The 27,812-nt window shown below is 35.4% G+C and overlaps 1 protein-coding gene across 2 annotated transcripts in view; it reads right to left on the bottom strand.

Moving 5' to 3' along the window:
• Positions 1–1,242: 1,242 nt before the first annotated feature.
• The window catches only part of LOC115210358 (A disintegrin and metalloproteinase with thrombospondin motifs 9), a 165,483-nt gene continuing 138,913 nt past the window's right edge, over positions 1,243–27,812 (bottom strand). For both annotated transcript variants that reach the window (XM_036500853.1, XM_036500858.1), the window contains 12 exons: positions 26,620–26,796; positions 20,631–20,795; positions 19,774–19,944; positions 17,437–17,607; positions 16,235–16,420; positions 14,825–14,957; positions 13,558–13,649; positions 11,854–11,942; positions 9,842–9,978; positions 4,572–4,663; positions 2,843–2,947; positions 1,243–1,344 (listed from right to left, as the gene is read on the bottom strand). In XM_036500853.1, coding sequence (XP_036356746.1) covers positions 1,249–1,344; positions 2,843–2,947; positions 4,572–4,663; positions 9,842–9,978; positions 11,854–11,942; positions 13,558–13,649; positions 14,825–14,957; positions 16,235–16,420; positions 17,437–17,607; positions 19,774–19,944; positions 20,631–20,795; positions 26,620–26,796 — 1,614 coding nt within the window. In that variant the 3' untranslated portion in view covers positions 1,243–1,248. The remainder of the gene's footprint in view (positions 1,345–2,842; positions 2,948–4,571; positions 4,664–9,841; positions 9,979–11,853; positions 11,943–13,557; positions 13,650–14,824; positions 14,958–16,234; positions 16,421–17,436; positions 17,608–19,773; positions 19,945–20,630; positions 20,796–26,619; positions 26,797–27,812) is intronic.

The raw sequence follows: 27,812 nt of genomic DNA, 5'->3' as shown, positions 1-27,812 counted from the left end.
ATCACCAGTTGGGGTCACCAATTGTAGCATGTTGAATGCAAGCTAACTACTGAATTGACGTGGAAGGAGGCAGACAGTAATAAAGAGAGGTTGCCATTGATGGTAAATTGGCAGTTATATATATATATTGTGGTGTTATGGGCTGTGATGAGCTATATGGTGTTGGTGGAGAGGATTGCAGATGAGGTAAATGGAAGTGAAGACTGCAGGGGCTGGTGGAAGAGCCACAAGGGCATGCTCAGGCAGAAAGCATGTGGGCGCAGTTTGATGAGAGACAGTGAATGTGGAACGACGCGTTTTTCTTCACGATAAGGGCAGTGATTGCTCATCCCACCTCGAACAACAGGTAAGGTCTCTGTATTTCTTTCTCCCTTTTGCTTCTTTTTTTGTTGTCTTTTTCCTCCATCACACAACAAGCTATTTCAGCCCATAACAAAAAAAAAAAACGAATGAGTGTAGTTCGTATTTCGAATGATATGGTCAAACCGTTCTGTGGTGACATGGATGTAGTTGCTTGGTTGAAGATGAAGTTGGTTGCGAAACTCCACAGGATAGACGACTTAGCGAGTTTTATACCGCTGTACCTAGATGGTTCGGCGTTGGCGCCATACCTAGAAATGGAAGAAAGGGGCCAACTGAGTGTGGAAAAAATAGAAATCCATTTGATGGAGGCCTTTGCAGAAGGAATGTTTGAAGCGTATGCTCGCCTGGGGAAAACAAAGTGGACTGGCAAACAGGTCGATGTATTTGCCAACGAACTCAGGAGATTAGCTAAACTGGTGGGATATGATGGTGAATCACTTGGTGGACGAGATTGACGTGGTGATGGGGATGGATGCAATCACCCGTTTAGGAGGTGTCACTGTCAACGTGGCCGGTGTAACGTTCGGGGTTGTGGGGAAACCGTGTATGGCGAGACTGCATTGGTGAGAAAATTAAATATGAATAATTTATACTTTACTAGGTCACATTACTAGGTCACAGTCACATTCCTGTGTGGATATATTTGTTTTAAAATTTACAGATTGAATTTTTGACAAAGTCAATTTGTGACCCACTTTTAATTTCTATTTGTTTCACTTACTTTCTCACAATACTGGAAAAGAAATGACTAACACATTATCTCGTCTTCTGTTTCTAATGCCAATTATTCACAGTATATTAGAAAAAAAGTCTTTTTGTTAGCAAATTCTTAGGGAAGAAAACTGCAAAAAGTAAAAAGCTTACATTATTTTTTTTTTCTATGAATCAATGACTCAGTTGAAGCTGTAAACCAATACGGGGGTCAGGAAGGCATGTGGTTCCACATCTGCCACCACACAAACCTCTTATTAGCTTATTGTTCTGAAAGAAACAAAGAAATATTGAAGATATTGTAGATGGGAATCAAATATTCCAAAATATTTTGCAGAAATTATTGTTATCATTTACATGTATAACTATTGTGGTTACTCGAACTTTTCTACATTTTTCATTAAAGGAAGTTACTAAACTTAGCAGCTTAAATTACTAAATACAAAGTCATGGATTATGAGGTCAAAATTCTCTTGAATCCTTCTAGAATCATTGTTAGGTTACTGAATAAGATATTTTCCAACTTGCTTTGGTTTAAAAGGTTTGATATCAGTGGTTCTCAACCAGGATCCATATGGCCCTGGGGAGTCCATATAAGAGTTTGTCATAAAAAATTATGCGCAATAAATCGGTTATACTTTTATGATACACAAAAAAATTTTAGCAATTTAAAAAATAATATTTCTAATAATCATCATTGTTTAACATTTGTTTTCCATGCTGGTATGGGTTGAATGGTTTGATAGGAGCTGGTCAGTTGGAGAGCTGTCCAGACTCCAATGGATGTCCTTCCTAATGCCAACCACTTTACAGAGTGTGCTTGGTGCTTCTTTATATGCCACTGGCATGGGTGCATTTTTTGTTGCACCAGCATGAATGCGTTTTACATGGAATTGGCACCTGCAAGACAGCTGGGAGAGGGGGTAGGGCCACGGCCATAAAGAACATACCTATATGTATGGATGGCAGTAATTTTACTTAGCTTGACATGTCTTCTCAAGCACAACAAATCATCAGAGATCTTGGTCCCTTGCCATCTCCTCTGTGAGGCTTAACACCAGAAGATCAATTTTCACCACTTCATCCCATGTCTTCCTGGGCCTATCCCTTTCACAGGTTCCCTCCACAATGAGAGATTGGCATTTTTCTAAGCAGCTGTCTTTGTCCATATGCATCACAAGACTGTACCTGTGCAGTCTTCTCTCTTGTACACAACATCTGATGCCTCTTATACCCAGTTTTCTTCTTAAATCATTTACACTTTGCTGCATGTACACACTGACATTACCCATTCAGCAGAACATGCTGGCTTCATTTCTTTCAAGCCTTCATAGGTCCTCTGTAGACTGAAACACCACAAAGCCTGTCACTCAACCCTCTTTCCACCACAAACACACCATCATCACATATCTATATAACATCTATCATAGATGGATAGATATAGATATGTGTAAGTTTGTGTGTGTTTGCATTTGCATTAGTGCTTCTCTGATAATTGCTAAGCTACAATTGTTGTCATTTCCTTTGTCAACAAATTATCCACTAGCTTTGTGCTTCTAAAAGCATGTGGACCCCTTAGTTGAAAAACAGGTAAAGGTTGGCAGCAGGATAAGCATCCATCAGTAAAACAATGTCCAAATAATATATTCATGTAACCCATGTTAGCATGAAAAAAACAGATGCAAAAACAAATGAGCATACAAAATGATGCATTCTAAAACTTTGTGAAGTTATACACAAATTAAGAGGCAACAAATTCAATGCAAACCTTAGATACTGATATTCTGTTATGATATTTTTCATCTGTTGATATCCATTTAGTACTTGGAGAAACTGCAAAGTCAGTCCGTGATAAATCAATTTGGAATTGTCCCTTAAAATAAAAAAGAAAAGTCAACTATCATTAGGAAAGTAATATTCATTTTATATTAGATTTTAACACATTTCTATTTTTTTTTAACATTATTTTTTCTCAATCACGTCATCTCAGTGCTGCAGTCTCCTGGAGAATTCTCTCCCTGTCCAAGTTTTTCTCAGAGGATTATATGTACAAAATTATTATCCAAATATCTACCACAATCTCAAAAGTGTAGGAGGATCTATGAAAATGATGGAAGATACTCTTCTTTCTTTGATTATATACTGTCTGTCTGTCCGTCTGTCTCTCTCTCTCTCTCTCTCACACACACACACCAAAACATTAATCAGTCAAAGAAATAGGAGTATCTCCTGTCACCTTCATAAATTCTAGACTGTTGAGATTACTGTGGCTGATACTCAGATAGAAATTTTGTTTGCTGATGCATTTGAGAAAAACTTGTGTGCTGTCTGCCTGTCTATTTGTCTCTTTCTCACTCTCTCTCTCTCTCACACATACACACTCTTCCATGATTCCAGCATCAACTAATAAAGATATCTACTGCGTTTGTCCCCACCATTTTTCTGTACCTCTATTGGAATCCCACCTACTGTTAGTAACTTTCTATTTGAGAGTGATCTGTTGTGACCAACATGTCTTTTACTTGGCAGATCATCCACTGATATATCAATAATGTGATGTGCCATGTTTTCCAAAGTTTCTTGTTTGACATGTTCTAGTATATTGACCAATTGCTGAAAGTGCTCTACAGTCAAGGTTATTGATAACTTAGTTTACAGTTGAAATCTTAACTGCTTCCTATTTATGAACAAGGAAGATAATTTTTCATACTTTAGATTAGTTAACCCAACCTTTTTTGTACCATGGACCAGTTTTATGCAAGACAAGTTTTCCATGGACAGGGTCTCATGTGCATATTATATACAATTTAATGATTAAATATACAATACCTATATAATGCAGAAACATTCTGCAGGCTGTGATAGTCAATAAAACAGAAATAAGATTTTAAAATTTATTTCTTCTGTATGGCTCAATATCAAATGATCCAGTACTGGTCTGAGGTCCAATACTCCTGCTTTAGATGGCTGACTGACAAAACAGATGCTCAGCTCCAATTTCATGTTTTAATGGTTAGCAATGGGAAGAGCAACTAGTTAAAAGCCATACTTGTTTTAGACAAATTCTATTCATGGTAGAGCATAAGAATATAAAGCATCAAAAGTGTGTAAAAGAGACTGGGAAGGAAACAGGAAAGGAAAATGATATTTTGTTTTTAATATGTTATTCAGAAAGAAGGTAGCAAGTTGGTAAAATTGTTATCATGCCAGACAAAATGTTTAGTGGCATTTTTTCTGGCTTTACATCCTGAGTTCCAATGCCACCAAAGTAGACTTTGCCTTTCATCCTTTCAGGGTCAATAAAATAAATACCAGTTGAGTACGGGGGTGGGGGTGGGGCATGCAATTGACTAGCCACATCCCTGAAATTGCTGGCATTGTGCCAAAATTTGAAATGAATATGTTATTCAGAATGGAAAGCATATTTAAAAAGCTAAAATAGTTTTTAAAAATCTAATCATAATTGAAAAAAATCTTGCAAAGAAATAGTAACTTACTTGAGGGCAGTTCAAAGAACTATAACAATCTCCACTTGTTCCAAAAGGGACATTTTTTCCATTTCGAGTTGTTGCGAAAGTGAAATCATTTACTGGAAAGAAAATATAAACAATATTTATCAATCACTGACAGAAAAATATTTATTTTCAAAGACACAAACAGAAGGGAGTAAAAGAAGGTGGGAGAGCAAGGAGAAAGCCTACATCTGTTCTGTTGAAATAATTTTGTATAAAAAAAGTTGAACATTCATGTACATATCCACAGAAACATCTACACATATGCATGTGTGTGTGTGTGTAATTTTGTGTGCATATGTATGTTTATATACTATACCTATCTACAGTTGTCCCATGACATTATTTAATGTGACTCATTGTTAAACAGGAAGAGCATATGATCAGGGAAACAACTGATGCATTAATTACTTGTTACAGATATTTTTACAGCTGGCTGAAGCACTCTGAACTTTAATTACTGACACTATACAGGGCTGTTGCTCTTAAATACTAAACTCTTAGATAAGTTGATAAGTTTAGCCCCTGGCTGAGCAGAACTATGATTATGGGTGTCCTTTGACCAACTCATCTTTTTACTTATACTACAAGTCATCAATTTAGATTGTCTATCAACAGTTGATGATGACTGCCTATATAAAATGTTTTGAATATTAGAAGTGGATTGATTTCCTTCACTGGTTTCTGCAGTATCAATTTTCAATCTTTTCTTATGCTTAGTCACATCCTTGAATCTCCGCCGGAGCCTACTCTGACTTGACTGACATAAACTTGTTGCGCCACAGTCACATTCTTAACCTTCTGAATGTTGTGCTGGTTTTGCTTGTTCTACATCATCACTAAGCCTTTCCTCTACAAATTGTTCCACTCAGATAAATATAATGGTTTGCCTCTAACAGGTCTTGCCCGCCAATAACAATAAGCATGGGTTCAGCTGATGAAGAACTTCAGGTTTTTTGGTGTTAATTTTCAGGACAATCTTTGTGGCTGCAATGTATAATGCACCCATCAAAGTCTGCACTCTTCTGCACGGGAGATACAGGTGTTCATCTCAGTGAATAACATTTTCTCATGAACATATGTGGTCTTGGTCTTAGCTTTGAGGTATGTCACTTTAAGCTGGTTAGTATCTAAGTATAAACCTTCAATTGAATTATGGAATATCTTCTTAAGTATTGCTGTCAAATAAAGTGAAAATAACATAGCACTAACACACAACTCTTCTCGACTTGCACTGTAACATCAAATGGTGCAGATTTGGAGTCCATCTGCATAACTTGAGTCCTTATGACAGTGTGGAGAAACTCTGTTATAAGAGTGAAATTTCTCAGACACACAAACCTCCTGAGTATTTACTATAGGCATGACCAGTTTATTGTGCTGAATGCCTTTGTGAAATCAATGAAGACTGCAAACAATGCTTGATTCAGATTCATGCATATATTTTGCATTTGTTGGAAGCAAAACATCATTGAGTCACAATATTGCAAAGGTCTTTTTGACTATAGTATGAAGAGAAATCTCTCATTTTATATCATATTTCTTGAATATAAGTGCAATGATAGCATCTTTCTCATGCTGTGGGATATTGCCCATTACCTTTGATTCCAGCAGCAACTGATAAAGACATTTCATGAGTCCGTCACCATTGTTTTTCTGCTTCTGCAGTAATCTCAGAAGCCATTTGTTTGTGATCAACACTTGGCTCATCTACCATTGTTATAGCAACACATTAATGTGTCACATTTTCCAAAGTTTCTAGCTTGACCTGTCCTGGTACATTGACCATTTGCTGGAAGTGTTCCACAAAGCATCTTTACCCTTCAAATATTGCTGACCCACTGGCTGGCTTCTGCTGATTGGTATCTCTCTTCTGAGGCTCAAATACATCATTCAGTTCAGCATGTCACTGAAATCAATAGTGGTTTGCCACTAGTTCGCTTTGTTTTCCTATTACATAAACTTTCTTCTACAGGTGTATCATTGCAGTTTTCCCTCTAAATTTAGTAGAGCATGACTGAGTATTGAAAGCCAGCAGACCTTTCTGGCAAGTTTGTTTGTGTTGCTCTAACAGTGAAGCAAGTGTGATTAGAATAGCCACACATCATGTTGCTTGATTTTTTTAGATACAAGTACACTGTATCTTGTATCTCTTATTCCTGCTTTCAATCAAAGCTTGCTAATTAGAAACTACCAGCACTTTTTTGAAATCATTGCTACATTTGATCATACACATTGTTTATTTCAACAGGATAATTTTTAAGGTCATGAGCCAATAGAGCCTCATTGAAATTAGGTTACTTGCTGGTCCCTCTCTCTCTCTCTCTCACTCACTGGTTATCATGGTATAGATTACTGTATCTAGTGGTAATACAAACTAAATATTTCAAAACCATTATTTTTAATCTCTGCTCAATCTACCATTGGTGGTATGTACATATTAGACACAATGAAGATTTTTTTGTAGTTTAAAAAAAAAAAAAAACTGCATCCAGTAGATATCTCCAGTATTTTATTGAGTGCTGTGTTTTTCACTGCAAGTTATTAAAGCCCTAAGATGCTGCCCAAACGCCCTATGCCTTCTAAGTTTTCTGGCAGTGAACCTAAACATCAGAAAAAGGTTATGATGCTCCATGAGAAGGCACAATTGCTGGATATGTTCCGGGAAGGTAAAAGTTATGCTGCAGTAAGTCACTATTATGTTGTCAACGAAAGCACCATACGCTACATAAAGAAGAATGAGGTGGTGATCAGGACTACCATAGCAGTAATTTTCTGTGAAAGTGCCAAAAAGATAATGATAGTGAGAAATAAGCACTTTGTCAGAATGGAATCTGCCTTGGCATTGTGAATTAGTGACTGCAAAAAGAAAAACAGCCACTTGAGCAGTAACATCATCCACGAGAAGGTGTGGAAATTATACCAGCAGTTTGACAGAGTAGAAGGCACTGAAGAACTGCAACCAAGATCATTGACAGTACCGGAGCCCGAAAATTTTCAAACCACCAAGGGATAGTCTGATCATTTCCAGAAATGGTTTAAAATAAAGTGTTTCCCTGCATGGAAAGACAGCATTAGCTGACAAAAAAGCTGCCGAGAAGTACCTCGAGACCTTCAGGTAGATCATTGAGGACAAGGGATACAAGCCGGAACAGGTTTTCAGTATGGACAAGACTGGCTTGTTCTGGAAGAAGATGCCCTCCAGAACATACATCATGAAGGACAAAGCCAGAGCCTCAGCATTTAAGGCACAGGACAGAGTGATGCTAATTACTTGCAGCAATGCTGCTGGCTTCATGATGAAACCAGGACTAACTACAAGTCCATGAACCCAAGGGCCATCAAAAATAAAAATAAAAACCTGCTGCCTATCCACTGGATGCACAACCCCAAGGCCTGGATTACCAAAAATCTAACTTTGAATTGGTTTCACCAATGCTTCATCCCACAAGCCTAGGAATACCTCCAAAATGTTTGCATGAAATTCAAGGTGTTGCTTGTTATGGATAATGCTGGCGGTCACCTTTTGGAGTTCCTCCCTGCCAATACCACCTACCTCATCCAGCCTATGGATCAAGGCATGATCCATGCCTTCAAGGCACTTACACTTGGAAGTCTCTCCAACACCTTGCAGATACAATGGATTTTAGATGAGAATTTCAAGTTAAAGGAGTACCAGCGTAACTTCATGATCACAATGTGCCTGTCAGTCATCCACGCTGCTCTTAAAGACGTGAAAAAAAGAAACCCTCATCGCATTCTGGAAGAAAGTGTGGCTAGAGTGTGTCCATGACTACGAGGGCTTCTCATCTGAAGATATTCAGCACAAGGTTGTCAATAATGCGGTGAAACTGGCAAAGGTACTTGGTGGCAAAGGTTTTGACGACATCATGCCAGATGAGGTCAATGACCTCATCGATGCCCACTCTGAAACCCTGACAGATGAAGATTTGTTGGAGTTAACGAAATCTGCCAGCGAAGAGCAGGAGGAAGCACCAGATCCAGGAGAGGATGAAGCGGGCCTGGCAATCAAATGTCTGTCCAACCTTTTAAGGACAGCAAATGAATTGCAAGGGAAGGCAGAAGCATGGGATCCCTATATGGTTCTCCAATTTAAAAATGCCAATGATGTTACCATGCAGACATATAAAACTCTCCTCACCACCATGAAGAAACAATGACAGCAACTTCACATCACAATGTTCCTCAAGCCCACCAAGAAAGCCTTGCACGAAGATACAATATCCCCTAAAACACCTGAAGAGGCATCACCTGAAGAGCTTTAAATCTTCATTGCTTTGCAGTCATTACCTTCATTATTTTCATCACCATTGTCTTAAATCAATATTATTCATTATTAGTGAGTAACCGTACATTTTACTTTATTTTTTATTAAATTATCATTAAATGTTTGCTTTCGTTTGGTTTCCTTGTATATCTTCACTTTCCTGTTTTTGTTCCCAACTTTGACCCTCCATAAATCCTAAATTTTATTTTAGAATTTATGGGAGCAACTGTCTTTGAAGACTCATATTGTTGTTGAATGCTTGAAATGAGGAGTAGATAGATAGCCAACAACTGATGAAGGGTCCTTTCTCTGTGTTTCCTTGTCCTGTTTTCCATTTTTTTCTCTTGTTTACATATTTAATATTGTTTGCACAGCTGGTGAGTCGCAACTGACAGAGTACCATGATGATACATATATACACACACACACACATATAAACATATACAGACACACATGAATTTGTATATGAAGAGAAAGAAAGAACTGTTTTGGTTAGATATGGGAAAAAATACTCTCATGACATAGAATTTACTTTTTTAAAGCCAAAGATTCATTCCAACATTGTTTCAAGTTTCTTGCTTTTGTTCACTTAGATTAAAAACAAAAAGCTAAGAGTATTGATGGGACAAAGTAGTGAAGACTAATCTCAGGACCTGAAACCTCATGGCGGGGCTGATAAAAGATTGGAATGAATAGCAATATGCAGTTCTCAAGAAGACCTGCCCATCCCAATAGAACTGAGATTCTGGAAGCACAATGTGCACATATGATCTTGCTTATTAACTATGGGTTGATTAACAGTTCATTCAATATTAACATCTTCACACATAGGCATCCACAAGTAACATTTTCTTTGTTTTACCAGGATTTCCACTCATACACACACACTCATACAAACAAGAGAGAGAATGTTGGGGGAATATCATCAGATTTACAAAAAATAGGTTTGAGGGTGAAATATACTTACATACTACAGTTAATGCTTTTAAACTAATTCGTATTTTTGAAAATGTTGTGTAACCCGCTTTGCTGAAATTTTTTTTATGACAATAGCAATTGTCAATGCGACTACCATTTTGAGGGCAAGTCCATTTCTTTTTCAGTCTAAAAATAAAAACATAAACAAATAAAAACACACGATTAAAGTGAAATATTGTTATTTTTATATCAAGCCATGATTAAAATTAAGAATGATGACAATTTGATATCAACAGGTTTTCTCATCTTATCCCTTTTTGCCCCTTAATTTGACCATTCACCAACCAAATACAAACAAATCTAGACATTAGAAAATTACTATTTGTAAATCTCACAATGAGAGATATTCAGAAACAGTACTTTGGAGTAAAGATTATTTGCCAACATAACGTGGCAGTCCTGGTTTAGGATGAATGTTGCTGTAATTTAGCCCAGGCAACATCGTCTCCAGCTGGCTATACGACACAGTCTGTGTCCTTATATTTTCGAACACGGGAATCTAGCACCCCCACTCAGCTCAAAACAATATCCATGTATCGTGATTTCTGGGTTATTTCTCTTCATCAGTACAGAATAATTGTTTGGCTAGAGGTGGCGCTGCCTCTAGCCGAACAATTATTCTGTGCTGATGAAGGGAAATAACCTGGAAATCGCGATACACCGATTTTGTTTTGAGCTGGTGGGGTGGTGGTGCTAGATTCTCTTGTTTGAAAATATAAGAATACAGATTGTGTCGTATAGCTGGCTAGAGACGATGTCTCCTGGGGCTAAATTACAGCAACATTTGTCCTAAACCAGGATTGCCATGTTATGTTGGCAAATAATCTTTACTCCAAATCTAGAATGTTACTTTTGATACAAAAAAATCCCTACAAAATTACACTAGAAACCTTGAGTACATCAACATATCTTGAAACTATTTGCATTATAAGGTGATAAACTGGAAGAATCGTTAGTGAAAATGCCTTGTTTGTATTTTTCCTGAGTTCAAATTCTGTCCAAGTCACTTTTGCCTTTCATCTCTCTGAGATCAAAAAAATAAAGCATCAAGTTAGCACTGGCATGGACAGTATCAACTAATCTATTTCCCTTAAAATTGCTAACCTCATGCCTAAAGCAGAAGCCATTATGAATGTTATTTAGTTTAATCAAGAAAATAATTTCTCTTTGTTAATATGTGTTTGCTTGGAGTGGAATTTTTTTCCCCAACTGAATCTCCTTTTTATCACCAAACTCTCTTAAGCTTCTCAGTTAGGTAAACATAGGCTGTTATCTACATAATAGCACAATAGATAAAATAGTGACTCACATCCCTATTTTCTATTTATTTATCAATACTCAACCTTTTATCATAAACCAATGAGGAAGCCTCTACACAAGCACTCAATCTACTACAAAGAGCAGTTAAATCTCTCTCAAATCAAACCCTACTATCTTAAGAACATACTGAATAATGTAGTCCTTGCACAATCCGAACAATGATGAGATCATATGTCTGCTCAATCAGGGATCCGGGTTGAAAAACTATAATAAGCTCTAAATATTCATGGTATAAAGCAAATATCAGATAAATCCCCTCACTGGATAAATGACCAGTCAATTGCAAGACATAATCTCAGATAATTTGGTATCTCTCAAAATTAAAACTATGCATGTGTAAGTTCACAATAAGTACCAATGATAAGAACAGTGGGGTCAGCATTTGTCAAATTTGGATTGAGACCATCTCAACCTGCACTCTAGCCACAACTATTATAACTATTATCAGAATTTATAGGTGGATAGAAGTAGGCAAGGTAGTGGAGATACATGTCCAGAGTGTCTCACTGCACTATGCATGATTAACCATTGTGTGTTGTAATGTACTGTATGGTCCTCAGCTAAGCAGGGGCATGGTATATCTAGAAATAAGATCTATAGGTTGCACCTAGTCATTATATCAATGTTTTCATCACTAAACAATTACAGAATTCTACAACTTCTTTCTGACAACAAACTTACCGTTTTTCATAGATTTCTGAGAAGTTTTCTTCAGGAGATTGTAGAGTAATGTATTCAACAGGATTCTTTTTCATTTTATTGCAGTATATCTAGATGTAAAATAAAAGTAATACTATTTAGTAAGAGGATGAAAAATTTACCATGGTATGTTAGATTATTAAAATATCTTGATTATTATAAAAGTTTGTAGTTAATTTTCTCTGTAAAATAAATTAAAGCTAAGTATGGATTTCAGATATCTTAAGGTTTTTGTAAAAAATGGAATGAAATTTTATCCATATATTGAATTTTTAATGTCTTGCTTTCTATTTGATTACTGTTGAAGTTTCTTCAAGGAAACAATATATTTTTTTTTGTGCTTATAATTTTTCATTATTTAAGAAGTGGAGTTTTCAAATAAAAAATTTGCTCAATGTGTCAAATGCAATGATACATTCTTATGTGATGCAAAATAAAATTTAAAAGTTGTGGTGTTATGAGTCAGGCTGTGTTGTGGGGAAGGACCGGAAGTGAGGGAGCATGCATGTCCTGTCAGAAGTGGTCCCACTGGAAGGGCCATGGTGGGCATGCGGGGTCGGCGAGGCACGAGTAGTCAGTTGGCAGTGGACAGCGTATGAAAGCAGACCTATTAGACGGTACGGTGGCAGACAGAGCACGTGGAGATTGTGAGCAACCCCATCCACATAGATAGAGCACATGGATGTTGTGAGTAACCTTTCCAGATAGACAAGTAAGACTACTGTAATTTTCTCTCTGCTTCCGTCTTTTCCTCCTTCACATCATAGATAACTTTTACCTTAACATACTAAAAAATACAGTTTTTGAAAATATTTTTTATTTGCAAGAGATATTGTAGAAATCAAAATATTTTTTGTTACAAGTTATGTGGAAAGTGAAGAATAAAAAGTTAATCTTTAAGTCTAAACCTGAAACTCTATAATTATGACCACACAAATTTAGTCATTAGAAGAAGTCTCAAGTTTTGGGACAAATTTTCACAGAGCATTGCTATATGTTGCATGGCTGTGTGGTAAGAAACTTGCTTCCCAACCACATGGTTCTGGATTCAGTCCCACTGCATGACACCCTGCGCAGGTGTCTTCTACTATAGCTTTGGGCCAACCAAAGCCTTGTTAGTGGATATATGCATATCATCATCATCATCATTTAATGTCCATTGTCCATGCTGGCATGGGTTGGCTGGTTTGACTGAAAACTGGTAAGCTGGGGAGTTGCACCAGGTTCCAATCTGATTTGGCATGGTTTCTACAGCTGGATGCCCTTCCTAATGCCAACCATTCCAGGAGTATATATATATATATATGTGTGTCTGTGTTTGTTCCTCCCCACTGCTTGACAACTGGTGTTGGTGTGTTTACATCCCCACAACTTAGTGGTTTGACAACAGAGACTGACAGAATAAATACTAGGCTTAAAAAGATAATAAGGACTGGGGTTGATACATTCGACTAAGAATTCTTCAAGGCAGTGCCCCAGCATGGCCACAAGCTAATGACTGAAAAAAAAGAAAAAGATTAAAGATAAAAGATCATTGTTTTTTTTTTTTAACATATTGGCACTGACTTTAGCAGAAGCTAAAAGACTCCCAGAAGCTGTGAACTTGACAGAATTAAGAAAAGTTTAAGAGAGAGCTAAGAGATGACTTATGCAAGCAACAAATTGAAATGTTCAAAAACAATTTACCGGGACAAGTTTTCCTCTGATAAGTAGTCGGTAGGTGCTATCTTGCCTAATGGATGTTGAATCTCTTAATTCTTGGCATGAAGAAACAAAACCTAAATATTTAAATGTAGGAGAAAACAACAATTTTAACCAATTAGAATTTGGAAAAAATCATTAGGGAAAAATGTTTGAAAATTTATTAAAAAAGTCACCTTAAATTTTGACACATTTTTACATGGATTACAGAATTATATCTATTTAAAAAAACTTATTTTTTTGTAGTCAGTTTTCAACATTTTATGCATTTGGGAAACATTTCTCCCCCTCAACAGAATGCTAATTTTTGTGAATTGTGTCCATGAAAGGACTTAGGCAAATAAGACATATGTCATAAATTTTCCCATCTCCAACATCTTCTACTCTGTCCATTACAATCATTAGTATCAAGCTGTTTTGCATTTGCATCTTCATAAATGTTAGAAAAACCTGCAAAACTGTGTACTGATATGCATCCTGATACAGTACTGTGGCTACTTACTTAAGGCATACTGAATCTCTTCTAAGAAGTCCAGTGCACTTAAATCTTCCTTATTATACTATTACTATATGCACTTTTAACTATTGACCCAGTGTTTGTTTAATAAGCAGGCATTGTTCTATAGTAATTAAATAAGAGCAAATTGAATATGATATACTAGAGTGGTAACATTAACTCAAGAGAAAGTTTCTTTTGCAAGAGAGTTGAGAAAAGGAGTGAGTATCAAAAGTATTTGCTGATGTTATTGTAATCATTACTGTTGTTGAAATGAAACAACATTATTGTCATGTTCGTAGTCATCCTCTTCTCCATCATCATTAGCAGTTTCATTATTTAAATTTGTAACAGCTACTGTCAATATTTATGCGATAGTATAAATATTGGCAGAATCATTAGTACACTGGGCAAAATGCTTAGCGGCATTTTGTCTGTCTTAACACTTTGAGTTCAAATTCTCCTGAGGTCAACTTTATCTTTCATCCCTTTCATGATCAATAAAATAAGTACCAGTTGAGCACTGGAGTTGATATCATCAACTTATCCACTCTTTCAAAATGGCTGGCGTTGTGCCAAAATTTGAAACTAATATTTATATGACAGTAACAGTGATTTCATTGGCAACTATTCAGCATAAATCCTAAATATAAAGGCAAGTTGAAATACTGATAAAAATTTGTTTATCTTGATTATAGTCTCAATAAATTTAAATTAGATAAGGTGAATTAGAATTAAAATGAAAATTCAATTTACATCTTTTATTGGGACATATTCGTTTTGATACTGGAGCGGTATCTTTACAGTTTGAGGAAGGATATTCTCGGCCAGCTTTATCAATGCAGGTCACTCTCCTGTTAACCTCCTGGATTCCACAAGCGTCAGGACACTATTAAGAAAAATAACACAAAACTAAGTTAACACTGGATAGGTTAGGAAAATAAAGAACATTTGTAATAAGGATGTAAATAGCATTGTAACACTGAGTAAAATTCTCCAAAAAAAAAAAAGGTAGAGAATTTAAAGAATCTTTTATTAACTTTCTAGAACATGTTACATAATGCAAATTGGCCTATACATCTATTTAAGTCGTTAGTAATAGTGTGTTTATAATCAGTGTCTTTGTAGACTTTTAAAAGGTACTCAGTCACTGATAAAATTCCAACTAAGGCGTAGGAGTGGCTGTGTGGTAAGTAGCTTGTTTACCAACCACATGGTTCCAGGTTCAGTCCCACTGCGTGGCACCTTGGGCAAGTGTCCTCTACTATAGCCTCAGGTCGACCAAAACCTTGTTAGTGGATTTGGTAGAATGGAAACTGAAAGAAGCCTGTCGTATATATGTATATATATGTGTGTGTGTGTGTATATGTTTGTGTGTCTGTTTGTCCCCCCAACATCGCTTGACAACCAATGCTGGTGTGTTTACGTCACTGTAACTTAGCGGTTCGGCAAAAGCGACCAATAGAATAAGTACTATGCTTACAAAGAATAAGTCCTGGGGTCGATTTGCTCAACTAAAGGCGGTGCTCCAGCATGGCTACAGTCAAATGACTGAAACAAGTAAAAGAGTAAGGATAAAAACTAATCTAGTAGATCCCACTTTCTCTGAGCACAAAGATATCTTTATATATAAAAGTGAAGTTGTGTGTCTGTCTCCTACGATTTAGATTCCTAACTACTCCCACATTTTGCGATGCAGTTTAACCAAAACCGAGTATCTTATAGTCGTGATTCATATCGAGCCCTTCTGGGTATTAGCGCACGTCTACGATGAGTCTACGATTAAAAAAAAATTTTTTCCATTTTAATGCATTTTTCGCTATTATATAAGGGAAGTAACTCTCTAAAAATGTCTACGATGAGTCAATGATTTAAAAAAAATTTACCATAATTTTTTTTCCATTTTTAATGCATTTTTTTGCTAATTTTTGGCTATAACTCTCTAAAAATGCTTATATAGTTATTTCCCTTACAAACCCGAGCAACACTGGGTGATACTGCTAGTTATATATAAAGACAAAGTGTTTACAGCTGTCTGTACACACAGTGTTAGCAAAAAATATATAGAATATATTCTACTGTACAGAAATGCAATTACTACTGATATCCACCTTTATATTTAATGTAAACAAATTGATACAGTATAATATTAAGTTTAATACTTACTTGCTGCCAAGAAAAAACCTTCCAGAAGAAATATCCATCACAGTCACCATAGTTACAATAACGCTGAGAAGGAGGCTTTTCTGCGTTCTTACATGACTGTGATTCACCAAGTATCCAGTTTTCTTTAGAGAAAGAATTACAAACCACTGATCGTGATTGCCACCCAAGGCCACAGGTTGCTGAACACTGAATGATGGTAGTGGAGGAAAAGGAAAAAGAAAGAAACATTTAAACACATGTGATGAGGTAGACATTTAGTTCTAAAAAAAAGTAGCACTAACTGAATTGTTTTATAATAAAAATGAAAGTAGTGAAAGTAACTATGTACTTAAGACATAGACTTGGTGTATTCTTCAAGAGGGCCATGTTAATATGGTGTTTTGAAACCCTCTAATATAATGCAATACTTTTTAGTTAAAGGTAGTGAGTAAATAAATTAAAAAAAACAAATCAAATTATCTGATCTAATGACATATAATAATTCAGTAAAAGTTGAAAGAGATATCTTTTTAATGGGAATCAGTAAAAGTGCTTTAGGATACAAAATTAATTAGTGGTCAAAGATAGGATCTGTAGAGACTGGGACCAAATATCTTTTGGTACAACATTTTATCCCCATACATTCTGATTTAAAATATTATCAGAATCAATTATATCTTTAGTCCTTCCAGGGTCAATAAAATAAGTAATATTCAAGTAGTGGGTGTGATAAAATGGACCAATCCTCTAAGATTTACGGCCTTTTTGCAATGTAAAAAAAATAAAAATAATGTTTCAAAGTTTTCACATTTACAATTCAATTTCAAAGCTGATGCCCATAACATCCATTTGAATTAAAATGTTTAAAACCACTAAATCATCACCACTGCTTAAACTATGCACCAATGGTCTAAACAGAATGCTGACAACAACTGATAGAAAAAAGAACCTCATTAATCTTCATCACCAACCTCATCTATAGAGACATCTATCCTACATTTTTGCAATCATTTTTGCATGCTTCATCCATCTTACATCAAAATTTTCTGCTTTATTCTCAGTTTCTATGACCAAAAGCTATGCTACTGAGAACCAATCACCTAGTCAAAGCACTTACATCCAATATACATTTAGAAATTGAATGGAAAAAGCAAAAATTACTACAACTCAAATCTGATGTTTTAAATTCATAATTAGTAAAGAAAAAAATAATTAAAACCTACGTCAGTCCAAGGGCCTGTGGTCCATTGTAAAGGACAAGGGAACTCAGCACATCTTCTATGGGTTTTAGGCTTCTTGAATAAACAAAACTTATCCTCAGCTAAAGATTTATTTTCATAATCCATGCAATTTACAGCTCGCTGTTTCTGTCCAAATCCACAGGTTTTAGAACACTGCAAGTAAAAATAAAGCAATAACATTGTGTAACAAAATTCTAATTTTTTTTTGTCTTAGGTCAGTAAGTGTTATTTCCTATTTGCTTCTATCTAGAAATCAAAGGAAATGACTACTATTCCCTTCAAACTTTGCTTTTGTGACAGACCTATTTGAAACAGACCTATTTTCCATTACATTTCAGACAGATTCAGCACTGATTTGCTGAAGAATAAATATCATGATAGCAAATATTCTGCTCAATACCATAGATTTGTTTGTCAATTGCTTAACCTTAATCTCTTGATCATGTCCCTTAGTGGCTAACAATATGTGCATCTCTGATCATGAGCAGGAGTAATGGGGAACATTATACCCATGTGTTGAGAGGGATTCTTTGGGGTTTGAATAAATGTAACAAAAGCAAAATTTGAAGGAAATATTAACCATTTTTCATACTTTGTAGAAGTAAGCAAATAGGAAATAACAGTTGCTACCCAAGGACAAAAATCATGTTACACAGTGTAATCTATTATTCCTAGACTGGTACAGCCTATGATTATTACCATTATTTTATTGTTAGTGTTGAGTATGTCTGATTACTTTGGTTGTCTAACCCTACAGTGAAAAAGAATGGATTAAACACACAAAGTCAGCATGCTACACTTGATATAATTACTTCTATATATTTGTAAATATGTAATAAATTACTTATAAAATGATATAATTTATTGACAAGGCAAAGAAAATGGGACATTAAACAAGTAGCTGAAGATTCACACTGTCTCTGGCACTATTTTGTGTCCATGGCAGGGTCAATTCTAAAATGGCTCAGTCTATCTTGGAGTAAATAGTTGTAGAAACAACTTAGCAAATTTAATCAGTGAATGCAAGGTAAAACTGATGTCATTTCAGTGCTGACTTACTGAGAGTTTCAAATGGTTAGGAAAGTGGAGGGTTCTGCTAGGCTGACTTGCTATAACTTACATGGAGAAAAGAACTTCAAAGATATCCCTGTAACCCAATGGGTTATGTGACTCACCATCATCATATAACATGTAATGTTAAAGAGCCTCTATAATCTCTTCATTTAATGCCCATTTTCTATACTGGTATGGGTTAGACAGTAGGTGGCAAGCTGGAGAGCTACACCAAGCTCCAATTGTCAATCTTAGCTTAGTTTTTACAGTTGGATATCCTTCCTAACATCAACCACTTTATAGAGTGTACTGGGTGCTTTTTAAGTGGCACAAATACATGTGCTTTTTACATGGTGCCAGCACAGGTGCTTTTTTATGTGGCACCAGCACCAGTGGGGTCACAAAGAAGCTTGCAAGACAAAGACCTCTCAGCTGACAGAGGGAGTAGAACTGAGGGAAGTGGACATGCGCTAAGCGAGAAGTTAGAGGATAATGGCAGGACAAAGATAGTAGTCTTACTATTGAGAAGATACTTGGACACTTCAGTAGGACAAAGAAGGAGAGGAAGGACAGAGAGAGAGAGAGAGAGAGAGGAGAGAGAGAGGGAGGGAGAGAGAGAGGGAGGGAGAGAGAGAGAGAGAGAGAGGAGAGAGAGAGAGAGAGAAATAGATGGTATTGGAGATGTATTGAAGTTTACCTACAAGGAGGTGGGTAGTATAAATAGTACAGAGGGGATAGAGGGAGATGTTCCATTCGAATGTGAGTAGAGATGTCTTGAGATGGGGAAGACATGACTGTAACAAGTGATGGTGAGAGAAATTGAAGTGGATGGGGGGGTGTAAGGATGGTAGATAAGTGAGGGCATAGAGAATGTGCAGATAGGCATGTGAGGGGAGGTCAAGTATCATAAAACAATTAACAAGTTGAGTTTGACAGTTCAAGAAACACAGCATTATACTGATTTATCGGTCATGCGTCTTACTTTTTTTTTGTAGAATAAGATAACTAATAGAGATAATTCATAGTGTAATGATGAGAAGTTTAATGGTGAGATAATGTATAATATGAGATAACAACTTACCAGTTTAGTAAGTGATATAACATTTGATTACCATTAAAAAGGATGTCAAATTTATATTTTAAATTGAACTGCTTAAAAAGCTATGCCAATTAATATTATTTGTGAGTCTGTGTGTCTGTATGCATGCAAAGTCCCTTTATGTGTCCAATTCAGAAAAAGGAAATTAAAAAATATAACCTGCTTACCAATGACCACCTCTCTTTTTTCCATATATATTTACAGGGTGCTGGATAGCAACTTTTCGCACTTATAGGTTTCTTTTTCTTGTTACAATATACATCAGGTATTGTTTTATATTTAGATTGTTTGCAAGTAACTTCTCTTGTTCTTGTACCATTACCACATTCAACAGAGCACTAGGAATTGAAGAAAGTAACAACCAGCCATTGTAATTACAAATAGTATATTTTAGTTTCTTCATTTCTACTTGTTATATATTTCTATTTGTTTTACTCTGACACTGCTTTTACTATTATCAGAGACCTCAATAGTCAGCTACTAATGATATACAGTATAGTGTAACAATCTCAGAAAAACAACTTTATATGCAATAATAATATTAGGGGTGTAGCTTATTTACAAGAGATTTTTAAGAATATAACCATTTATTTGTTGATATTAAGAAAACTTTTGATAAACTTTTGATTCATATACTCTTACAGTTTTACATCCATTTGTACAATCAAAATGAATGGAATTGTTTTTTTCACTGGAGTAATTATTTCAACAGCCAGAATCTCTTTCTATGACTGGCTATTCTTAGATTAAGAGAGAGCGAATTAAATTTATTTTGTCCATCAAGCAAATAAGATTTAGCAGAAATATATGCTTTGCCCAAGGTCACAACATGACAGCAGCAGTAAGATATGAATTTATTCTGAATGGTTAGCAGTACAGCATCTTAACCTCACAGTCAATATGCTTTGTGTGTACTGAAGAAAAAATGGAGTTTATGCCATTTCTTTTTGTAACAAAAAAAACAAAACAAAAACAAAATGATTAACTGTCAAGGATTTATTTTAATTGCAAATAAAATACTTACTGGCCTCCAAGGACCTTTGTACCAGTGAGGACATTTCTTTACTCGACACCGTTTACTGGATCGAAGTGGTTTGCCAGGACATTTTGATAAGTCAACTTCAATATTATCTTTATTGATGCATCGAACTTTACGGTATTTGCGAGATTTACCGCAACTAGCCGGACACTAAAAATATTTACAACGTAAAGTTTAATATATCTTGTGCATTTGTGATATATATACATACACATATATATACATACACATGCCCATGCATATATCCTCATCATTTTGCATCCAGTTTTCTATGTGTCCAGAGGTTGGACAGGTCTTTTCCAGCACAGCATCTCACCATTTGTTGTAGGTCTTTGTTGTCTTCACGAGGTTCAGCAATTTGAACCCAGCTTTCATGTTTTATTCAGTCTTCTTCTGCTGCAGGATCCTTGGTTCACTTGGCATTTCTTTACCCAAATGTCATCTCCCCATGCATACAACTTGTCTGTACCAGTGTAGTCTTCTTTCTCTCAGCTCATTTTGGCTTCATCCATCATTCAAACTAACATTACACTTGAAGCAGAGCATGCTCATCTCATATTTCATTCTAGCCTTCACACATTCTCCACATTCAATACCCATGTTTCACTTCCATGTACACTATAATATAATACATGGAAATCAAACATGAGCATTGAATGCAGAAGATATATGTATGTATATGCGTTTGTGTATGTGTGTACATGTGAGTATGTATGCATGCATGCATGTGTGTATCTATGTAGGTTATGAGTGTATATCTTAATAAATATATATGTGTATATGTATTTCTTTGTCCCTGTATTATATAAGTGTCTGTATAACTTGTGAGAGTGTATATGCTTATAAATGTATGTTAGCATAATATATATATGGACAGAAAATCTAAGTCAGTGAGATTTGCTCTGTCAGACTGTTATGAATTTATCATCAACATACAAATGAAACTCAGTGTAGATATAATTATGTTTAGTCTAGTTTGATTCCAGAGTAATTGAACCTAAAATTTCTTTACACTACCTTCAGTCATGCCATTTAATTTCTCTTGTAATAAACATTCTTTGTAACTTTTTCTGTTATTTGAAGAAAAGACAACTCACAATAACACATTCTGAAATAAGCTCTTATAATAATGCAAAGATATAAGAAATACACCTGACCATGATTGTACAATTCAGCCTTATAATCTTCACTGAAACACATATAAGAATGACTTAAGGAAATAATTTCAGGATCTATTCTCCAGTCTTGATTTTTTTCTCTGTATACTCAATTATCTTTGTAACTATGGAAACTAGTAGAGGGAATGTTTGATGAAAATACATGAATTCTCTTCACAGTTTTCTCTTATAGCAAATAAAGATACACATGAAGTTCTAAATACTGGTTACTTGTTGTGCATCTTAATTTATACATAATTGTAATAATACTTTCTACTGAAAGCACAAGGCACCAAATTTGGGGGAAGGGATTAATTCAATTACATTGACGCCAGTGCATAACTGCAACTTATATTTAATCAACCCTGAAAGGATGAAAGGCGAAGTCGACCTTGGTAGAATACATATAATTGAAATAATAACAAGGTTAGTCAGAAGAAATGAAAGAATTGTTTCTAAGTTTATTTATAAAAATACAAGGTACAGAAAATCATCAAATTTTCCATGGAAATGAAATGAAATGGAATTAAATAAAGTGAAAACAAAAACCAGAAATATAATAAAATAAAATATTTATGTCATTACATTTAAGAATTTGTTGAGCACACGAGAATTCTTGTGCCACAGCAAAAGTTAATTTAGCAAAGATCAAAGTCCTAGTAAGTAGGAAAACAGACAAATTACTAATCCCTTCAGGGAGATGGTCCTGCTCAATATGTAGAAAAGGTGTAAGTACAAAGAAGTCTGTGTATGGCAGATGTGCAGGCACAATAAACACTAAGAATGTACAGAAAATAAACTTCCTCAAATGTCCAGGGGTATCCTTAGAAGTAGTAGATAGCTTCTGATACTTAGGTAACTAAGCTAGCAGTGAAGGAGTATGTTCTGAAAGTGTTGTTGCTAGAATGGGCTGGGCAAAGTTCAGTGAGCTACTACCTCTGTTGGTAACAAAGGACATCTCCTTCAGAGTGAAGGGCAGATTGTATGATCCCTGCATATGAACAGCTATGCTACATGGCAGTGAAACATGGACTGTGACTGCAAAGGACTTGCAAAGGCCTGAAAGAAATGTAGCCAACATGTTCCACTGAATAGATAATGTCAGTGTGCATGTACGACAGTGTAAATGATTTAAGAGAATAATTTACTATAAGAGCATCAGATGTGTGCAAGAGAGAAGACTGTGCTGGCATGGTCATGTGATGCATATGGATGAGGACAGTTGTATTAAGTAGTACCAATCTCTAATTGTGGAGGAAATCTGTGGAAGGGGTAGATCCAGGAAGACTTGGAACAAAGTGGTGAGAAATGATCTTCAGATGTTGAACCTCAGAGAGGAGATGACAAAGAACTAAGATCTCTGGTGATCTGCTGTGCTTGAGAAGACACATTGAGCTAAGTAAAATCATGATCATCCATACATACAAGCATGTCCTTTATAGCCATGCCTCTACTCTCACAGACAAATAATCTGTCCTCTGACAAAACACCCCTACAAGCCATCTTCCCAACATCCCTCACATCCCACTATCCATGATTATCACCCACTGCAGGCCTTTCCACTCTCCCTCATGTGCCTATCCACACTCTCTCCATACTCTTACATATCTACTATACACCCGCTCCCACCTACTCTCTCACCATCACTCAAAGAGCCAAGTCTTCTCCATCTTTAAACATCTCCCCTCACACTCTTATGCAACATCCCTCTCTACGCCCTTTATACTACTTATACTCCCACCACTGTTCCCTGTAGATAAACCTAAATACATCTGCAACACCAATTTTCCTGTCTCCCATTCTGTCTCTCTCTCTCTCTCTTTCTCTAACTCTCTCTCCTCTTCCTGTCTGTCCCTGTCCTACTGTAGTAGCTGAGTATTCCCTCTATTATACTCTCACTTCTCACCTGGCTCATAGCCACTTCCCTCAGTTCCATTCCCTCTCTCAGCTGAGAGGTCTCTGCCTTACAAGTTACTTGGTGACCCCACAGCTCCTGTTGAATCATCCAACCTATGCAAGCATGAAAAATGGATGTTAAATGATAATGGTGATGATGATGATGATGATGATGATATGTAAACAAGAATTCTTAAATGTTAGGCAAATTCTTAAATGCAATAATTTAAATATTTTATTCTATTATATTTAAGTTTCTTTTTCACTTCATTTCATTTGATTTCCTTGGAAAATTTGAAGACTTTCTATACCTGTAAATATATAATTAAATTAAGGAATAATTCCTTCATTTCTTATGACTAATATTGTCATATCTTAGGATGGTAATTTTTTCTTTTCTTTTGCCAAATAAACACATATTATATACTCATTCTTCAGTTCAGCTTTATTGTTGTTCTTATTTTCTTTGTCTGAAATCTTTCATCATACATACTGTGACCTCTTCGATGATTTTCCAGCCCTCACGTCTCCTCTTGACTTGGCAGGAGGAGACACATAGGATGGAGAGACACTGAAGAGGTCACAAGATGTGTGATGAAAGATTTCAGAAAAAGAGCACAAAAATATGAACAATATTAAAGCTGAAGTGAAGAACGAGTATACAAGGTGTATGGTTATTTGGCAAAAAAAAAAAAAAATTTTTAAATGACCATCCCAAAATATAACAATATCTGTTTCAACAAGATGGTTTCACATCAGGAATCTTGCAAAACAAAACATAAATGTAACTTCTGACTAATATTCTATCAAAAACGTTTTGTTCTTTTATATATATAAGTGGTAGACTACTAAGCTTGCCCCCTACTGGATTAACCCAGTAAGGATGGTGTGTGGGCTCTTTGCATGATTAAGAAACGTCTGTCAAAGGTGGATGAGTAACTTTCAAGCCAACTGCATCAATATCCTGGGAAAGGGGTGAGAACCACCAGAATTACCAAGATCAATGAAACATCTGAATGTAAGTTATGCCTATATTTAATTCTATACTGGACTACTTAAGCCACAGAAGATCTAAGAGTGAGACAGGTGGAAAGGACTGGTGAAAGGATTCAAGTATCTGAACAATAGAAATAGAATGGAGATAATTGAACTGAGCTTGATACGCACACACACACACACACACATGCATGCACGTACATACACTGTGCATCTTTACTAAAACATACTAATGCAGGGAAGGGTATCAGCTTTAGCTAATTACTTGAGTTAACCAATGATAAAGTTTAATATTGTGTATGCATACAAAATAAGAAATAGATGCATTGCATGCTGAATATCACACAGTAACAAAATTACAAAAATATTGTATATATTATATAACTACATAAAACAATGATATACATTCTATAAAATTATTCAACATTTCTGTGTGTAAATGTAAAAAAGCACCAGCCTCTAACTTCTTTATATAGTTCCAACTTTTGCTTCACAACTGGGGTTGCCCGCTTCTTTAAATTAATCTCTTTTGGAGTCATGATATAAAATACAAAGCAAAAAAATGCCTAATCACTGAATAATCAATGAAGATTGTTGGACCACATGATACTGATTCCCAAAAATGGTAATGAAAGTCAATAAGGACAGTCACTCTCTGAACCTGGCTTAACAGGGTACAGTTTAATGATGGTACTCTGCAGATAATGTATGTACACACAAAGGTGGCGAGCTGGCAGAATTTTTAGTATGTCAGGCGAAATGCTTAGCAGCATTTTGTCTGTCTTTATGTTCTGAGCACAAATTCCGCCGAGGTCGACATTGCCTTTCATCCTTTCAGGGTTGACAAAATAAGCACCAGTTGAGCTCTAGGCTTGATGTAATTGACTTACCCACTCCTTTGAAATTGCTAGCATTGTGCTAAAATTTGAAACTAATATATGTACACACACACAAGTATAACACAAAACACTTATATATATATATATATATATATATATACATACATATGTACATACATAAATACATACATACATACATATATATATATATATATATATATATATATATATATATATACACACACATATATATACATACATATATACATATACATATATATATATATATATATATATATATATATGTTTTATAGGTTTGTGTACTTCAGTACACTAAACATGCTCTGAATAAAGGACTCAATACTGCTTGTAGAGTCAAAATAATATTTATTATCAATGGTGAATTTGAAGTTTCGCCAATATTGGCTTCTCAAAACACTGTAGATTTTCTGTACCATTTCCAGCAGGCATGAAAGGAAGAGTTACAAGGAAGAGGAAATGGGTGTTAGTAACAATATAAAAGAGAAATGTTTCAGTTAAGAATTGAAACTGTGTCTCTAATTAGCTTCACCAGGCATTTATTGTTAATTAACAATACTTATTATTTCCACATCGCGCTGTCTTACAGTCACACTTTCATATAAGCATAGACAATATTTTTTACAGGTCTGCTCCCTACCAACAATCCACAAATACAAGAAGTATTGTATCAACTGTTGTTTACCCACAAAACAAATTTAATCGAGCAGACTTATAATTAATGACCATGACTATCCCATCTTATTCAGATATAATGTTTTCATGACTATATTATGCAACAGTAATATAGTTGGAGAGATTTGGTTGTTATTTTCACCAAGTTATTGCAGCAAGGTTTATAGTCAGTCTCTGCAGAACACTGTAGTCACTTAAAGTTGTGAGTAAAAAGTTATGAGAGAGAAATTCTGTACTGAGTGTTAAAAATTCAAAAACAAAAGGTGAACAGATCAATTTGTTTTCAAGAACAGTAACTGATGTGATGGCAAAACAAAAATAGAATTTAGAAAAATAAATATAATTCTTTTTTTTTTATTTGTGATTACTCACAGGACCCCATGCTCCAACATTCCATACATATACTTCATTGCAAGTTGAAAGGCAGGGCCTTGTTTCAGCAGGTTTTTGGTATAGGTTACAATTTGGGTCTGGCAACATTTGACCATTTGGAAGTTGACACAATACTGTTCTTTTCTGATACGCATTTGAATCACAAGTTACTGGACACTAGAATTTAAAGAAAAAATATTCAGAAGAAACTTTGCTTTAGTTTGAGTATGAAATAAGTTTACTTAGGTCAAATTTTTTTTGTAAAACATACTGACAATAATACAGGTACATACAGTCATCTATATTGAATTAAACCTGGGTCACATGTATGCATATTGATTCTCAAACACATACTTATACACAGGTACATATATGCATACCAATCATATACATGTTAGAAACATTTAAAAGAAAATATAAAATATAACAAAATACTCTTTATTATTAATTCCATTCAGTTCTTTTTATGAAAGAAAGAGCTAGTTATGTTATATAGTAGTTTTCTTCTAATTAACCCTGCTTCTTGAACTTTGTAATTAATCTTGTGCAATTTTATAAATAAAATTATAATGAATAATGTAGAATAAGAGATACATTTCCAATGAATAAAAGTAGAGGTCTGGTTTCAATTTCTTGTAAATGTTACGTAACTTCACTTTCACCTAATGATTCCTTATTTTCTGTCACCTATCAACTTGAATCTTGTGTAAAGTACAAACAAAATCAATATTCACTAAAACAAGATAAGTAAGAATGATCAACAGAGAAGACTATTCATTTAAATAATTTTTTGGTATTTAGTTTTTGTCCTCTTGAGTTAAAGTTAAAAAGCTTACCACAGTTGGATTTGTCATTCATCATTTTACTGATAAAATAAGTACAAATAATATAGTGAATTGAACTCACTGAAGAAATTTTCATCATCATCATCATTGTTTAATGTCCGTTTTCCATGCTAGCACGGGTTGAACGGTTTGACTGGGGTCTGGGAAGCCAAGAGGCTGCACCAGGCTCCAGTCTGATCAGATAGTGTTTCTATAGCTGGATGCCCTTCCTAACGCCAACCACTCTGTGTGTGTAGTGGGTGCTTTTTATGTGCCACCGTCACAGGTGCCAGGGGAGGCTGGCAGCGGACATGATCGATTGGTGCTTTTTACGTGCCACCGGCACAGAAGACAGTCAAGGCGGCATCG

The sequence above is a fragment of the Octopus sinensis genome, linkage group LG1 (genome assembly GCF_006345805.1).
Source record: "Octopus sinensis linkage group LG1, ASM634580v1, whole genome shotgun sequence".
NCBI lineage: Eukaryota > Metazoa > Mollusca > Cephalopoda > Octopoda > Octopodidae > Octopus > Octopus sinensis.
This window is presented reverse-complemented; position numbering and strand designations above follow the sequence as displayed.